Raw genomic sequence first — 17628 nt, 5'->3', positions numbered from 1 at the left:
AAATTTCCATAAATGTCTTAAAAACCCAAGACTCAAATTCTCTTACATACGCTAAAAGTCTAAAAACAAAAATACTAAAATATTAGTTTGTGACACTGTCTGAACAACAAAACCATAAATTTCAAGTTTTGGACTACATATCGTCATAGTCGTAGAATACCGACGGATCTTCATATGTAATCTTTGTGAGATCCGTCAGTATTCTACGTCTATGATGATATTTGTATATAAATAAATAATTCCAGCAAAATATCTCAAATTTTAGTGAAATTTAGAGATAACCAGACATTAGAGGTGGGTTGTTCTTTTTCATTAAAATGAAAACTTAATTTGAGGCTGTTTTGATATTGCTAAAAATGATTGATCATTACGATGTTCCCAACCTCTAAACCACTGATTTTAAATAAAAAAAAAAAATCAACACCCTGAGTTAATGAAGTTGTAAATTTGTTTTATATTGTTTAAGACAATGAATATTGGAATTTGTGTTTGAAATAAATTTGCAGTAAATAGAATTTATTTTTATTGTATCAATTGAATAGTAACAATATATGAAAAGTATAAATTAATGACTTGATATAAAATATTTTTCTAGTACTGTAAACTGCGTTTCGTTTGAATATCATCTAGTAATATCCTAAGTTCCTCATCTTCAAATCTTCCCTCAAGTGAAGGTATTAAAGCTTTGGCTTCTTCTGGTGTTTCTGGACATAAGTTGGCTAAACTTGCTACTTCAAATTTATGTAGTTTCTTGGATTGAAGAAGGCTAGAAAGAAGCAAAATTACACATTTCTATAATATACTAGCTGACTCGGCAAACATTGTTTTACCATATACATTATTTTTAGAACTATACATGAAATTTATCCTACTATAATTATTATATTGGATTGACATCTTGTAACCCTATTGCGGTATATAAAAATCGCGATTAAAATACAGGGGTTGATCGTAAAACGATGAAAATTTTAAGTTGTATATATTTTTCAATGCTTAATTATAATAAAATAAAAATAAAAAAATAAAAAAAAAATTTTGAGGTGGGTCACCCTTATCATTGACGGGTATGAAAAATAGATGTTGGTCGATTTTCAGACCTACCCAATATGCACACAAAATTTCATGAAAATCAGTAAAGCCGTTTTGGAGGAGTTTGGTAACAAACACCATGACATGAGAATTTTATATATTAGATATACCAGAGAGACTTACAGTACAGACTGACAGTACAAAAGTAATTTGCTTGATTACCTTAGTCCCATTCGTGTTTTTACAGTTATCTTTGCATGGCTGTATTTCAGTTTGAAAGGTAATAATGGAATACCCCACCTGTGGTATCAGTATACGCTGTGGTTTGAAGGGTGGGATATGGCAGTGAATTTACCTTTCATTAAATTGTATTAAAACAGACTATGTACATATAAATCATATTATCCTAGACCAACTAGGGTCAGCAACCTTTTGAGTCTGAAGAGTCAAAAATTACAATTTACAAAGTTTCAAAGTTTTTAAAGAGCCACAAAAATTTATCTTGCTAACAATAAGTAGTACTTAATATATATATAAGCATAAGTAAAATTCAGAACCTAATCTATGTTAATCTATTAAGAAAGTTTTTTTTTATTTATAAAATAAATAATATATGGATAATATATTTTTATATTTTTGCTTTTGAATCTATGGATATGTGGGGAACAGAAGCAAAATCATTTATAAAAGAGTTGAGTCAACACATTGTGGATAAAGGCCATGATCACTGTTCCAGTTCATATCTGGGTCAGGATTCAATTTAATTTAAATTGTATTATTTGAGTTGTATTAATATTCAATTGAATAATTGCATAATAAAGTATAATGGCTGAAATATAGAATTTCTTTATAAAATAAATAATGTATGGGACTAAAGATCCGCTGCTTCACATCCAAAGAGGTGCATGTGGCTCTCGAACCACAGGATACCAAACTCTGTCCTAAACTATATACATAAAGTACTGTCTACCTTAATTTAAGCAGGCAAATCCATACCAGAAGGTGAGGTGATTACCTTTACAGTAAGAACCCAATTAACTTACTTTCTTACAGCAGCAATAGTTTCTTTGTTCTTGAATTTTTTAAACATATTTGTATAAGTGAGTGTCTTCATAAAAACTTCAGAGAATTCTTGTTCCTCCTCAGCAGATTCATTCTGAGCTTTTCTGTGTTCCAATAACATATCTACTTCTGATATAAGAAGAGTCTCAGCATTTTCAAATTCTAAAATTATTAATATTACAATTAAAGTAATAAACGACAAACTTAAATAATATGTTTGATTAAAAAACAATTATTAGATATAACCTTTAGGAAACTGTAAATCGGCTGCATCTTCTTCTACAACGTCTTGTACTGGTCCGGACATTGTATTACAATTCTATAATTTGTGTATAATATTTATTATAAAGTTAAACTTTATACAAAAACAAATAAATAGCCGGTAAAAGACCAATACATTGAAAATTAATTTCTGAAACAATTCAAATAAAAATAGTAAACACAAGTTAATTGTGTATTCTGTGTACAGAGTAGTTTCAACCAAAGATTTTATTGTGTTGATCTGTAATTTGATTTTAATTCATCTGTTAGTCATCTTTATTTTCTTTAAGAAATTGTCATTTCCTTTCCTTATTTATTTCCCTGTATAGTTTTTTTTCATTTTTATTTAGTTGTCTAGTAAATGTATATAAAATGATTGATTAATTTTCGTGAAATACATGTTTTCAATGTTAAAGTGCAAACTAGGTATTAATAAACTCTTCAGGGAAATTTGAAAATAGAAAAAGAAAAATATTGCCTAGTAATATTAATATTTGTTGGTGTTCTATAAATTGACTTTTGTCTAAAATTGTCTTTACAAATTAAATAATATTATAATATAATAGTGTAATATAGTATTTTATATATTTAGTGGATGTTGTGTTATAAATAAACTGTCAATTACTTGGACTATAAAAAAAATAATCTATTGTATTATATTAGTGCTACTACTACTTTCACGCTGGTCATATTTCCATATATATTTACTTCTAATAAGCTAGGTATTCAACTGCTACTCTAATATTCAACACTTGTTTTTTTATATATACATTTAAGACTTTTAGATTTGAAGCGACTTACAAATCCAATATATTGTCAACATAGTAAACTTCAAAGAAAGGAAAAATAGGAACATTTATTTATTTTTTGATTTCCTGTTTAAATGTGCCTGAGTACTTTGTCTATGCAATGTAAAGTGTTATATGCCACTGTGTTCTGATAATCTATATTTATGCACAAACATAATGTCTGTGATGCTTTGTGATATATTATATAAGTAATCCTAAGAGTGTAGTAATCCTAAAAACAAGTTAATAATCCTATCTTTCTATCAGAAATAATTATTAATGATAGAATTTGGATAGTTTTGCCATATCTGACAACATTGGGTTCGTAGGCACACAACGAGAATGCCACAGTCACTACTAGTCTTTTTAATCTGTGGTCAAAATTAAATGACAATATGGGGAAAATTAAATGACATATCAGACAACTGTCAATATTATAGAAAAACTGTACAAATATTTAAATTTATAAAATTTAATTATTATTATTTTTTATTCTTATTTGTTCGTATTCTCTTGTCTATTATTTTTTCTAGGAATACATTATATTAAATTTAATAATAAATATAAAAAAAAGAATGACAAACAATGTGCCTGAATCAGATTGCACTTTTTTGCCTAAAGGTAAATATAGGTTTTTTTTAATAGGTGATAATGGAATGATAACCCCATTTGCGCTATCGATATACACCGACGGGGCACCAGTGAAGGATGATAGGTGAGGATGAAGCAGGTCAGTTAGCCCATCGTGACCAATTCAATAAGAATTGTTCATGATGGTTACCAGGGGTAACCACGTGAAGGTTGACCTAATAGAGCATATTGCTAACAATGGGGCTGTCAAACTCCATTGCTAACAATCCCTTTCCTCCCCGGTAAATATAGGTTGTCCACTGATATATAATTATGATGTATCACAACAAAGTTTTGTATAGGAAGGCTTTGAAATTTTGATTTATAAATAGCTTACTACAATATTTTTACTACGATTACAGAAGTTATGACTCCTAATAAAGACTTCCCTGGAATCTCTAAAACTGTGTTCACTCATATATGTAACTTACACAGCTTTTTAAATGATTGGGCTAGATTTAGAGATAAAGGAATAAAACTATGCAGAGGGATATCGGCATTGAAACTACATGAATGTACAGATTATTATTATCCACATCAACTTAAACCATTAACTGAAGGTCTTCTTGAAGCATTAGATGAGTTGAAAAATATTTTAGAAGGTATGCAGTAATACTTTAATTTATAAATTTACATGATATGTTGTAATTGATTTATCAGTTTCATAAATATTTCTGGATGAATGGACTAAGGAAAATTACAAAATGACACCACTATTTTTTGCACAAGTATATAAATAGAAAAATCAATTATATTATTAGCTTTAATAAGCAAATTTTAGATACCTTGGGTTATATTATTGTATTTTTCTAATCTCTAATTTTTTGATAATAATATACATGTGGATAATTGTGGTGTGGTTGAGTAGTTTTTAGTTTATTCTTACAGACACAAAAAAATTCTCAAAAACATAAAGTATATCCTGTTTATAATATTAGTATAAGGAGGAAAAAAAATATTTTTAATAGATTAAAATATCCAAAATAAATGCAAGGGAAAGAAAATTCAAATTAAAAAACCCTATTTTAAGTCACCTGGCTAGTGTGGCAATATTGGGTAATATTATTTTCTTATTAAAGTTAATAAGAAGACAATGGAATAGTAACCCCACCTGTGCTATTAGTAGACATTAGTGTGAGAAAAAATATATCAGTTATAAAATTACCTCAAATTAACCAAGATGTTTTCAAGGTTCTACTTATTGAAAAAAATGTATTTAAGCTTATCTATCAATTGTTAAGTCTTAGTTTAAGAAGGAGGATCTATACAATATTATAACATTTCTTAATATATAAAAATCCCATATCTAAGCTAATCTCTGAAACCATTAAAAAATTCAATATTTTTTTATAAATATGTGTTATTTGCACTAACTTGAAAGGTAGGATAATTCTTATTCTAATTAGAAAATAAGAACCTAATAGATGACAGTAGGAAAAAAACAATGTTTGCTAAGTCAACTAATTATAATATTTCATAGAAAATTCTCAGAACAGTACAGACATAATCTTTTATTAGTACAAATTTTGTATTGTGTTGAGAAATAAAATAAAGGTGGTTACCTTTACAGAGTGACAACTTGTGTTATATCATTAAGACCACCATGATTGTTGATTTGATAAGTAAAATATGATTGAAGTATCATTATCATCATTTCAGCCATTATTCATCCACTGCTGGATATAGACCTCCCCCATAAACTGCCATAAGGAACAGTCCTGAGCCACCTGCATCCACTGACTCCGTGCAATGCATTTAAGGTTGTCGCTGAAGTATATGATGATCATAATTTTTTTTATTTTTATAATTATGTACATGTAAAATTTCAGGTATTGAAATATTAAACAATCAATTGAAAGCACTAGCCAAACTCCAAATAACTGGTCAACCAGTAATCTTTACATGGAGTGCAAGTGTTATATCCGATAGTGTGGAAAAAATGTTCCTCTCTTTACAAAAAGAATATAGGTTGAAACAAATAATCACAGGTACTTAATTCAATCATTTCTAAAATAATTTGTAGTCCTAAATATAATATATGTGCTTCTGATTAACCCACTAAGCATTACCACTTTTAATTTGGTACTGCCATTTTTTGCATGATGTCTGAAAAAATATACCGATAGCCAGACAGACACATAGACAAAGAGACAATATTTCTAAAAAATATTGTTTTGGCTTCTACTATACTTATTAAGATGTCTTATATATTTTTTTCTTAGATATCTCCCATGTACGAGTACAGACATCATTTAGTTACAATTTTATTATATTAGTAAGATATATTCTGGATAGAAAGAGATTATAGGTGTCTAGTTATAAGCAATGCAGAATATCTGGTAGCATAAATTGTTATATTGATACTCAGGGAGTAAATACATTGATTATTTATCATCATTATAGGTAAAGGACTAATAATGTATTCTATAGATGTATTTTCGTAAGCATATTTGTGTAAACCGCTTATTTTCACGTATAACGGATGGAAAATATATATGTCTGGGATTGCCCATCCCCTTCCTAATATTTGTAGGTTTTAATAACATTTTTTCGTCTTCGTGTATTTTATCTTTTCAGAAAATATTGCACACTGCAGGGATGAGAAGCTAATAGATGTCTATATTAGTTCCTGGGAGTTGGAGCCTTATTTTGAATCAAACCCCTACTTATTTGCTGAAGTTGGTTTGAATTGAAGAATGTTAAATATAATGTACATAAAAATTAAGAATTTATATATTTTAGTGTATATTTATAAAATATACACACAAATACATTCTGCTTGTATCTGTTTTATTTATTTTCTTATTTTATTAAAAGAAAACCCTGCTATTTTGCTTGCGCGAGTGTGCGGAATCCGAATTTTCATCATTAGAACCATCTAAATACTTTTAGTAAATCATATACCTAAAGTATCTATCTCTATCTTAATTAAAATTTATAAATTTAGATACTGAACGCATAATCTTGTTTACAGTAAAAACATAAGTAAATATGATGAATAAACCTTAAATGGAATATAATACCTATTAATAAATTGGTGGGGTATTAAAATATTGTTTTTCTAATCATCATCATATCAGCCGCTAACTGTCCACTGCTAAACATAAGTATCCCCAATATAAGTGAGGGGGGGGGGGGTTATTAGTTGCTGTCGCGCTCGGTAGGCGGGTTGGCAACCGCATTTGGGCTTCAATGATGTTTTAAGAGAAACGCTGTTGCCCATTGTTCACTTCGTCACCTCTTACGATAATCACGGGAAAGGAAGGGGGGACCCATTCTATGGCGGGACCACACGGGAATTTTTTACTCATATTAAATACCAATTTTTGCTGTTGCTCATAATCGAATGCGCAAACTTTATAAGAATACCTAATTATACAAGTATAAAAAATATTCAACTAATCGTGTGTCTAATACAAATAAAACAAAGACTGCATAGCAAATTGTTTTTCCGGCTTATCCAGTATAATCGGACTATTTAGATGGGGCCTGATAGTGAAACGAAAACAAGGCTGAATCTATGGCAACCGTTACCAAACAGAACCATACACAAATGGGTTACCACCAGGTGTTATATTTCGTTCAGAAACACGAGTGTTTTATGAAGTAAAATCTTCATAACTAGCTAGGTGATATAACAAAAAATATTTATGTTCGATAAAATTATAGATATTATTTGAATTTTACCTAGGTAATACTTTTTTACCTAGGTAATTAAATTTAGAATGGCAAATAATTAAATCACCAAAGGGAAACTACAAAAGTTGTTTGCTCATGTTTATAGGCGACGGTTACCACTTTCCATCAGGTGGACCCTTAGCTTGTTTGCCATTCTGAGTAGTATAAAAAAAAATACCGTAAAGCAGTTGTGTTTGCAAGGCCGTGTTTTGGTTAGAATGTTGGGGTATGGCAATGAATTTATAGATATATACATATACACAGATAAATACAGAGGAAGTACCTTAGTCCTCAGGAATGGCAACGTGTGAGGGTATCATGGGCAAAACAGTATATGTACTTATGTCCATGCTACTGCTCATGTCTATAGGCGACGGTTACCACTTTCCATCAGCTTGTTTGCCATTCTAAGTTGCATAAAAAGTATTTGAAACCTCTATATTCACCCCAGATATACTGTGCCGGTTCCCACAAGGCTTGATGTCACTTTTGAATACTAAATATACCTTCCGTGTTAAAGATTCTAATGTATTTAAATAACCACCTGCAACTTTAAAACTGAAAAAAAAAAACATCAACAAACACCTAGATTCCCTACGTTTTTTTTGATGGGTGAAAATGATAGGGTAACCCCCCCTGCGCTAATGGGATACGCTAGCGGAGCACCAGTGAAGGGTGATAGATGAGAATGAAAACAGGCCAGTTAGCCCATCATGATGAATTCATCAGGAATTAACTATGATAGTTTCCAGGGGTAACCACGAGGAGATCGACCTGATTGGGTATATTGCTAGCAATGGGATTCTCAGTTTCTATTACTAACAATCCCTTTCCCCCCAGATTCCCTACGTTAGGACGAATGACAAAAAACTGACTGACATAATGTCCGAATACTCATTTTAGCGGTGCATTAATAGCCAAAAGCTTAAAATCTTAAATTTTTAAAATCTATAAAGTTCATAATCACGTTAATTTGTATTTTTGGGGTTGGTACACGGGCGAAAACCGCGCGATGAGGATAAGACGCAATAAAACAGCGGAGTTATGATATACAAGCACAGTTAATATTCTTATATAACGCTACACCACACATGCAGGAGATATAAGGATACAGACATCAATCCAACTGGTTACAATAATATTTTTACTCTCACCGTACATATTATAGCAAGCATCTTCTTTTCGTCGTCAAATCATCTGTCCAAAAAGACAGGGTTGCCACATATTCGTAATCGAAACTTTAATCTAGCTTTGTTCATTGCATATTATTCAAATCTTGAATATTCGTTTCTAGCAGGTACCTTCTAATATCAATACAAATATCATAAAGCGGAAGAATTTGTTTGTTTGTTTATTTGGACGCGTTGAATTCTGGTACTATTTTTTTCTGGTTTCTTGAGGAAAGTATCATGGTTTAGTGCCCGTGATTATATCGTGATAATAATAGAAACTATTCAAACCATCTTGGGCAAAACCGCGAGAAACAACTAGTATTATATAGTATTACTTATATGAAATTAAGGCCACATTCCTACTCGAGTGTACTAGTATACATAAATGTAGGTAGATTATAAAGTATATACTTATAGTAAAGTTATATACTTATATAACTTTCCCGGATGTAAGAGAATTTTCATCGCCGTCAGTAAATCTAATACGTAGCCAAATAAAATATCGTGTCACCAAGTTGCTGATCAAAAAGTTAATTGGGCGTGAAATGATGACAGCGCGCTCTTCCTGTTACAATTTGGGTCAATTTTCAAAGCGGAATCCCTTTAGGTACACAGTTACCTCGTGCCGTGAGATCTAACCATTTCTATTTATATCGAGATGCGAACGAGTCTACGTAATTAAAGGTATTTCAATGTCTACAGTTTGTTATCAAATATAGTATTTATTACAGGTACCTCACAATGCACATATAAAATAATATATTTAATCGAATTCATGCTTTTTTAATGTTATATAAATTTTAATAAATAAACTTTCATAGGAACGTAATATTTATTTGCTACTTCTAATTCCCGTCTGAGTATGTTACCACAGAAAAAAGAGTACCTATATTTACCTCTAATGTCAAGAGAATCTAGGCTACCTTTGTTATAACATAAAACCCGGAAAGACGGGTTTACATGCCCTCCGAAATACGAAAAAAGTGACTATAATTTTTAAATTATTCAAACATGAACAGTAAATATTTTCCAATATTAGGTATGTTATATATTAGTTATACAAAAATTCAGGGGGAAAGGAATTGCTAGTAATGGGAACTAGCGGCCCCATTGCTAGCAATATGCCCTATCACGTCGACCTCCACGCGGTTCCCCCTGTAAATCATCTTGGTTGTTTTTTTATGAATTAATTACTATGGGCCAACTGATCTGCTTTCATTTTCACTTATCATTTCTTGTTGGTGCTCCACCAGCGTATAGCAATAGCGTAAGAGAGGTTTACCATTCCATTCTCACACATTAAAAACAATCATCAAAACTTATATTTATTGTAGTTACTTTCAAAACTAATAGGATTCAGTTTGTTTTGTTTTTATTTAAGACTGATTGAGTCCGTTTATATAAATAGATACCTTCTGTCTACCGCATTTCGACCCATTGGGCCATTTTATGCTTTCTTTTTACTATATTTAACTTCTAAGTTTTTTGTTGGTGTTTTTCCATTATGAAATGAGTTTTCAACGGTAAATTTCCAGTTTTAATTTCCGCATTATCTGTTTCTGTTTCATTATACAGTACCTGCAGTAACTGGAAAACTGACGGTTGTTTACATTTGTCTCGGCAGTGTCGGCGCGAACGCAGATAACTCTTTGTTCCCTTACTTAAGTCAATATATTATACGCTAACATCTGCCATGGAGTCGCTTTCAGTTTATATATTTATGAAATATATAAACTGAAAACGACATAAATATATAAACGACATTTAATAATTTTCAAATAAATTATGATCATTAAGATTATACCCAATATCTAGTTATGTTTTCAAATAAATGTCGTTAAATTAAATACAAAGGTACTATTGAGATTGAGATGCTAATGGTATATAATAATATAGATAAGCATTAACTTGTAGGACTAATTAATAACATAATATTTCCATCAAAGTAAATTAGGTAGTTCAATTCAAATTACCTCTATCAGAAGTGAGGTTGATTACGGTCAAGCATTTTTATAATTATTTTACCACAGTATAGGTAATTTGAAAACAAAAGTACCTATGTAACTTACGTAATCACGCTTTTAGATTTTTATAGATATCTATGACGTCGTCGCGAAAAGTATAAGCATTTTCATAGAACTATTGCTTTGCATTCTGCTCTTCTATTATTACATCGTGATCGTTTATCGTCTCGTATCATGCTACGGCAAATTAGAAAATTTAAATACATATCTCTATTTCCTACTCAGTAGGTATTAGATATATAATATTCTAAATGTATGCAATGCCGACTTCTACTCCACGTATTCCTCTGTCCAGCTTCCAAGCAGACTAGTAATTTCGGTTAGCACTATTTCACACCATTTATACATCAGTAGCGACAGAAGCTACATTCGTTTGACTTTCGTCTACAACATATTCACGTGTCAATAACTAATTGCTGCAGAGATGTAGCCGATTATCTCTTGAACCGACTAGGGCGGTAAAATTATTGTTGGTTTAATGTAATCTTTTGTTTTATTAAAATTTATAATTCGTGTTATCGTGTACTCACATCTCTGTAGTTATATTTTCTTTCATATGTAGTAAATTTTATGAGAGCGCGTTTCCCAATAAATTTGCGCAAAGACAGCATCGTAAACTTTCTTTAGATATTATGGGTCACCTGATGAGAAGTGCCCTCGTGATTGGTCTTGGGGGAAAAGACGAGGAGGACGAAGGTAAGTAAACACATCATTATTACATACTATTAAATACAAGTAGATCCTTTGTTTCATAAACTCGTTATGTACTTTTTAATTAAAAAATAAAAATATTATTAACTTAACTAGTAAAAGATTGTGGTTAACGGTTAGAGGATTTTACTCCCGTAAACATTAACATTGTGAAATGTATTTCCTGTCAAAGTTTCTCTGAAGATTAGAAGATAGGATTCTTCCAAGAGATTTATACCTAATAGGTAATATGGTTTTTTTCAGTGTCGGCAATAAGTATTTGATGTCTCTGATATTGCAGGCATTCGAGTAGGCTCCGGTAACTGTTCAGATGGATGAATTCTTTGATTGTTTGCCAGTATGGCAGAGTATATATATATATATATATATATATATATATATATATATATATATATATATATATATATATATATATATATATATATATATATATATATATATATATATATATATATATATATATATCTATACACCACAATTATGTTATGACATACAAACATATCCATCTGATAGTAAGCGTTTATATTACGTGTGCTTTGCAATCCTTGAAAAAATCTCTCTTTTTTTTCCATAGTCCCCATAGTTAATACACTTAAGTCTCTATCTAGAGGTGTATAGGTACATCTTATAAAATGTATATATTATACATGGCATGTTTGTTAGAAATATAATAGCGACATAAACATTTTTAAGTACCTATTGTTATCGTACTTTTCCGCATCGACCATCGAAGAGATCCGTTCTTACTCCTTTTTTCCACATTATTACTCGTTATCATTAATCCTTCAAACAGACCAATATATTGCGCTGCCAAATATTTTTGCACAAAACAACTTTACTAAATAGCAAGAGTACACAGAAAGAAAATGTTTATAGGTATCTAACTTTATATCTTAATGATACCTACTATTCCATTTTGTATTATCCCACTTGTTTTAATCACCTGCATTATTAAAACACTAATTGATATATCGATAAAGATTATCAATAACAATTAAATTTGTAAAAACGAGTGTCTTAATGAACTCTCGTCATTTGGGGGAAGGGATTGTTAGTAATGCGACCTACCAGCTCCATTGCTAGCAATATACCCTGTTAGGTCGACCTTCACGTGGTCCCCTCTGGAAACCATCATGCTGAATTCCAGGTGTATTCTTCACGATGGGCTAACTGACCTGCTTTTTTATTTTCACCTATCATCTCTCACTGATGCCCCGCCAGCATATCCTGTTAGCGTAGGCAGGGTTGCCATTCCATTGTCATCCATTAAAGAAAATATAATTTTCCATATATTTAGTTATGTGGTTATTTTTTTTTTTGCTTGTTTTGCTGCACAAAGATTACAGCGAGTCCACTATACTGCCGGCTCAACATTATTCCTTGTTTTAGATATCAGGGTTTTATTTCGAGTTTCCTAAGCTATAATACAATAAAATTGTGTGTAATAAATTTATTGAAACACCTACTACGTCAATTTCTTATTTACATTAAGTATCCTTATTTACATGCAAGGATTGCGGGCTGCTATAAAATGTTGTGTAATCTTCAAAAGACTAATATGATAGTGGTGTGCAAATAGAAGAACTTCATTGTTCTATATAACTCGAGAAACGACGTGTTATCTCTCTCTTAATAAAATGGTAATTTATGCCCTTGTTTTGTGAAACCGTGGAATCTAATAATAAATTAAAACAAAATGTCGAACAGTTATCTTTTATATTTACACTATCTATTCAATTTTTTATGAATTAAACGGTAACCCCGCATGCTTTGTTTGTATATACTGACGGGGTTCTAGCGTGAGATGGTAAATGAAGATAAAGGCGGGTCAGTTGGCCCATTATGACGAATTTATCAATGACGGAAATAATGACGATGGTGACAACAATCTTCTGTACATATAATCAAATCATATTTGTCAATCATACCGAAACTCACACTGGTTATCAAATTTTTAATAAGATTCTTTATGGGTATATAGTAGATGCCTACATACAATGAATTTACATAAATTGAAAACCATGGTTTTTAATTCTTTTTCTCTGTTTGTATGTTTCTCTTTACTTAAAATCGGCCAGACTGATTATAAGGGAACTTTCATGATATATGAAAATAAATATAGATCAACATAATAAGCTATATGAAGTTTAGAAATTACCCCCAAATGGCTAAATTGATATTTTTTCAAAACTATTCGAATATAGACACAGGCTATAGAAACTTTAAAATAGTACACGAGAAGGTTAAAATAGTTCAATAGTAATGAAGTCGTGGATATAACAAGTAAATACTTATTATGGAACACGCCCGTGTTTACATATGTACCGTACCCAACCGCAAAGATCCAATTACCTGCGGTTTCATTCACATGAGTATTCAATGTATAGCCTATAGGTATTGTTTTCCGTTATTACTAGTTTACATATCAGTGAATAAAAATTATTTCATTGCAGTGATTAGATAAGATTTTGCTAATAGACTATGCCCACAATGTATCATGGTCAAGAATTTGGCTGTAAACTTACAAAACAAGCGTAAACAATGTGTTTACTAAAGGCTTCTATCATCGAAGTGATCGTCTCAGGTGTACAAAGTTGCCAGTCAGTTTTATACGTTCTGCGAGATAACGCTATAGTGTTCACTTTATAAATATACCTATCTATAAATTAAAAGAGTACGAAAACGTTCTGTGAAAAATTAGAAAACGCTAGAACCTCAATATACGAATACACAACGATATAATTTTCTATATATGGACACGAGTTTACAGATGTCTCTGTGAGTACAATAAATATATCTTAACCTTCTTATATTTCTTATAATAATATAGATATCTACTTATACAAATTTTCTTATCTGCCTATAATTGTAAGAAAAGTATAATAAGACAGATGCTAGGACATGACACCTGACGATTGTAACGTAATATGTTTTACCTTTTTATCAATTGTCTTTCGTCTTGTTGTCATTCGCAATATGAAAAAAAACTTGGAAAAATAGCCATCCCATACAAACTGTTCGTGACTGCCAATTGACAGAATCAGTGGCGTAACTATACCATCTGGAGTCTATGATTCATCGAATAGAACCTTCTTATTTTTATTAATAAAAAAATCAGAGATTTACAAAATAGCTCAGTTGTGTAGTTTTTCTTTGTCTTGATAATTTGTTTGTATTATTTGTGTATGTTTTTGAACAAACAAAACAAAAACAAATATTAGATTCTTCCTGTGCTCACGACCTTTCGGACCAGGACTCCCCTCAGGCCAAGGGCCCGTGGCATTTGGCGTGGCTTGCTCTGCCACCCTATTATTACGCCACTGGAAAAAATTAAGTTTATCGTATCAGCTTAGTATCTAAAATAAACAGAATTTCTCTGACAACTTACAAAAAAGTTATGGTAATGTAACTTTGCTATGACCTACATAAAGGCGTCTTAGTACCTAGATATAATTTGCAATGTCATCACCATCTCAGAACAGAGTGATCATCATCACTTAAATACAAATTAAACATCGTGTTAGTATAATATATTGTTTATAATGGGAACTAATTTACATGATGATAAGATAAGTATAAATTCTCTGCGGTACAATTTGCGGCTTCTAAGTATGTAGTTTTCAGTTAGACACACTTTCGTTTTTTACATATACTAATTCATAATTAATTTTTATTTAAATACGTCTTCATAAACCTATGACGATTAAAAATCATTAAGTATGCATGTACGTGTGTCCAGCAATATACTCGTAATTAAACTTAACTACAAGTAACTAAACTAATTAGTAAGTATTTAATACTTAATGTGTTAAGTACACTGCGTTAGGTGCAAACCAAGGTCATTAAAAGTGGTCGCCCTTACTTGCTAATATAATGAAATTTTTATAACTCTATAATAGTTACAAACATCATTTTGCTTATCTGTCAGTGACTATTGGTAATTATATTTATTACTAGTTTTTTGCTTGCTACTTCGTACACGTGGATTTCAAAGGTAGGAAAATCATGACGTATCAACATATAAAATAACAGTTTTTATATTAAACCTTCAGCAATACAACCGTGAAAACTGCATACAATTTTGTTTAGTACTTTTTACGTGATGAAGGAAGGGAATAAATAGACACACAAAATTTTTAAAAGTTGTTGTTTTGATTTCTGTTGCTCTTGTTAATTATTTATAATACTATTACAATTTTATTATACTAGTAAAATTACATTTGAAAATGTAGTCATGTACCTACCAAAGATTAACAGATGCACTCGTGTATACACTGTATCAAACTGATATTAATATAGGTAATCTTGAATTTGTAATCTTTCAAAATAAATAAAGTTATAAATAGCAAAAATACCTACCTACGTGATAAAGAGCATGCGTTCATATTAGTAAAACATTGTAAACATATTTTTCGCGGAAATTGTAGCCGATAATTAGGTGGGCATGTCCATTTAGAATTAATTTTTTACAATTTTAATCTTATTTTTTTATATGTTTTTATTATATTTTAGTATTACTATTTTATAACATCATCATCATATCAGCCTTCAACCGTCCACTGTTAAATATAAGCCTCCCTTTTGGGGGGTTTACCAATAGTTGCCACGCTTGGCAGGTTGATTGGCAACCGCAGTTAGGCTTTCTGATATTTTAAGAGGGACGTTGCTGTCCATCCCTCGATCGTTAAGTTCCCATAGTCGCCTGTTACGACACCCAATTTTATTACTACTGCACGCACGGTGCAGGACCGCCATTTAACCAAATGGTCGGGATAGAACTTTAGCTTGTGGCGGATTGTACGGTGACGAAATACAGCAGTTGGTATTAATCCGAATAATTCCTCTAATTCCTCTAGCATTCCCTATAATATATGCAATATAAAATGCAAAAATGCATCGTCTCTACGCGATGCTAGAAGGTCGAGTTGTCTCTAGCTATGACAGGTGTACGGGAGAAGGGATTACTAGGAACTGAGAGTAATGGCGCTATTGCTAGCAATTTATCTCAATATCAAGCCGACATTCACACGGTTAATTGACTTTACTCATTTTCATCAGAACATTCCCAACTAAAAACCCCATCAGTCTAACTAAACCGTGCATGTAAATTTAACCAATTGAAAAAAATATAAAAGGTTACAGCCGCTAGTTATTTTTATTTTACTACATAATTATGGTTTATCAGTGATACTTTTACATCTGTGCCACGATATAGTAGAAGATAAAGTATGTAATTTATTCTGCATTTGTTACCTTTTTTTATTATCTCTGCCATATAATGTAACCATTCAACGTACTGTGGAGATAATATAAAATAAATTATTTTATACCTTCATCCGCGACTACATTTGCGTGGTACTCGATACTTCTTTTCTTTTCATTTAAGAGTTTCCTCTTGTCAGTGCAACTAATTCATGCATCTTCCCCCAGCCAGCTCTATCCCAGGCCATATCCTTTATCTCCCTATACGACATGACGCTTAGTGTTTCCTTTATCTGTCCCATGTAGTTAATTCTCGGTCTTCCTCTTCCTCTTTTGCTCTAATCTTTCCTTCTACTATGCTCTTAAAAAAATCGTCATGTCGTATAAGGTGGCCCAGCATTTTGCCTCTTCTATTCTTTATTATTTCAACCAATGTTCTCTTTTCGTTCACTCTTTTTAGGACTTTCTCGTTCGTTAGTTTTTCTGTCCAGCTTATTCTTTATACTCGATACATAATGGTAATAATTTGTTACTCCTCTTCATGGATTGTTTCGTAAATATGACTATCCCCCATTATAATGACGTTTATGTCCTACTAGTCACGAGTATATCCTACGGCTTCGCCCACGTTTATCATTATATAAAGTATCTTAGTTAGGATTGAGTTAGGATATACTCGTATCTAAACCTGTCCATGTAGCTTATAAAAATAAATATAAAAAATCTGTTTGGTAGGTTTTTGCATGAAAGTGCAGCATACATCCATGCATCCTCACAAACTTTCGTTTTTTTAATAGTGGCGGATTTACCAGCAGGCTGCATAGGCTGGAGCCTAAGGCAGCAGATTTTAGTACCAGTAAATTTGAGGTCAAAAGTTAATAATTTCTTTGACAAAAAAAATCATCAATCACGGCCATATCGACCTCCTAGGAGGGTTTTTTTTAATGAGTGATAATGGAATAGTGCCCTCACCCGCACTATCGGTATACACCGGCGGGGCACCAATGAAGAATGATAGGTGAGGATGAAGCAGGTCAGTTAGTCCATCGTGATGAATTCAACAAGAATTGT

The 17628-nt window shown here is 31.4% G+C and overlaps 3 protein-coding genes across 5 annotated transcripts in view; 2 read left to right on the top strand and 1 right to left on the bottom strand.

The window, feature by feature from the left end:
* Positions 1–506: 506 nt before the first annotated feature.
* Positions 507–2586, bottom strand: LOC113520675 (DNA-directed RNA polymerase II subunit Rpb4). The gene is made up of 3 exons (XM_026906079.3): positions 2338–2586; positions 2073–2253; positions 507–766 (listed from the first exon to the last, which is right to left on the bottom strand). Exons 1-3 carry the CDS (start codon positions 2396–2398, stop codon positions 592–594), a joined length of 417 nt encoding a protein of 138 aa, XP_026761880.1. The 5' UTR covers positions 2399–2586; the 3' UTR covers positions 507–591.
* Positions 2587–3535: 949 nt separating this feature from the next.
* LOC113520679 (cyclin-dependent kinase 2-interacting protein-like) lies at positions 3536–6548 on the top strand. The gene is made up of 4 exons (XM_026906083.3): positions 3536–3761; positions 4133–4372; positions 5600–5758; positions 6348–6548. Exons 1-4 carry the CDS (start codon positions 3716–3718, stop codon positions 6461–6463), a joined length of 561 nt encoding a protein of 186 aa, XP_026761884.1. The 5' UTR covers positions 3536–3715; the 3' UTR covers positions 6464–6548.
* Positions 6549–10979: 4431 nt separating this feature from the next.
* LOC113520493 (uncharacterized) overlaps positions 10980–17628 on the top strand; it is a 65094-nt gene continuing 58445 nt past the window's right edge. Inside the window, exon 1 of one of the 3 annotated variants that reach the window (XM_026905834.3) lies at positions 10980–11340. In XM_026905834.3, the coding sequence (XP_026761635.1) occupies positions 11277–11340 (64 nt within the window). In that variant the 5' untranslated portion in view covers positions 10980–11276. Of the gene's footprint in view, positions 11341–13978; positions 14134–17628 lie in introns of those variants that run through there. The other 2 variants (XM_026905833.3, XM_031910440.2) reach the window with 2 other exon arrangements.

This window comes from Galleria mellonella, unplaced genomic scaffold (assembly GCF_026898425.1).
Source record: "Galleria mellonella isolate WM207_F2 unplaced genomic scaffold, CSIRO_AGI_GalMel_v1 utg36, whole genome shotgun sequence".
Lineage (NCBI taxonomy): Eukaryota > Metazoa > Arthropoda > Insecta > Lepidoptera > Pyralidae > Galleria > Galleria mellonella.
The sequence above is the reverse complement of the archived record's forward strand: the minus strand, read 5'-3'. Positions and strand labels throughout refer to the sequence as shown.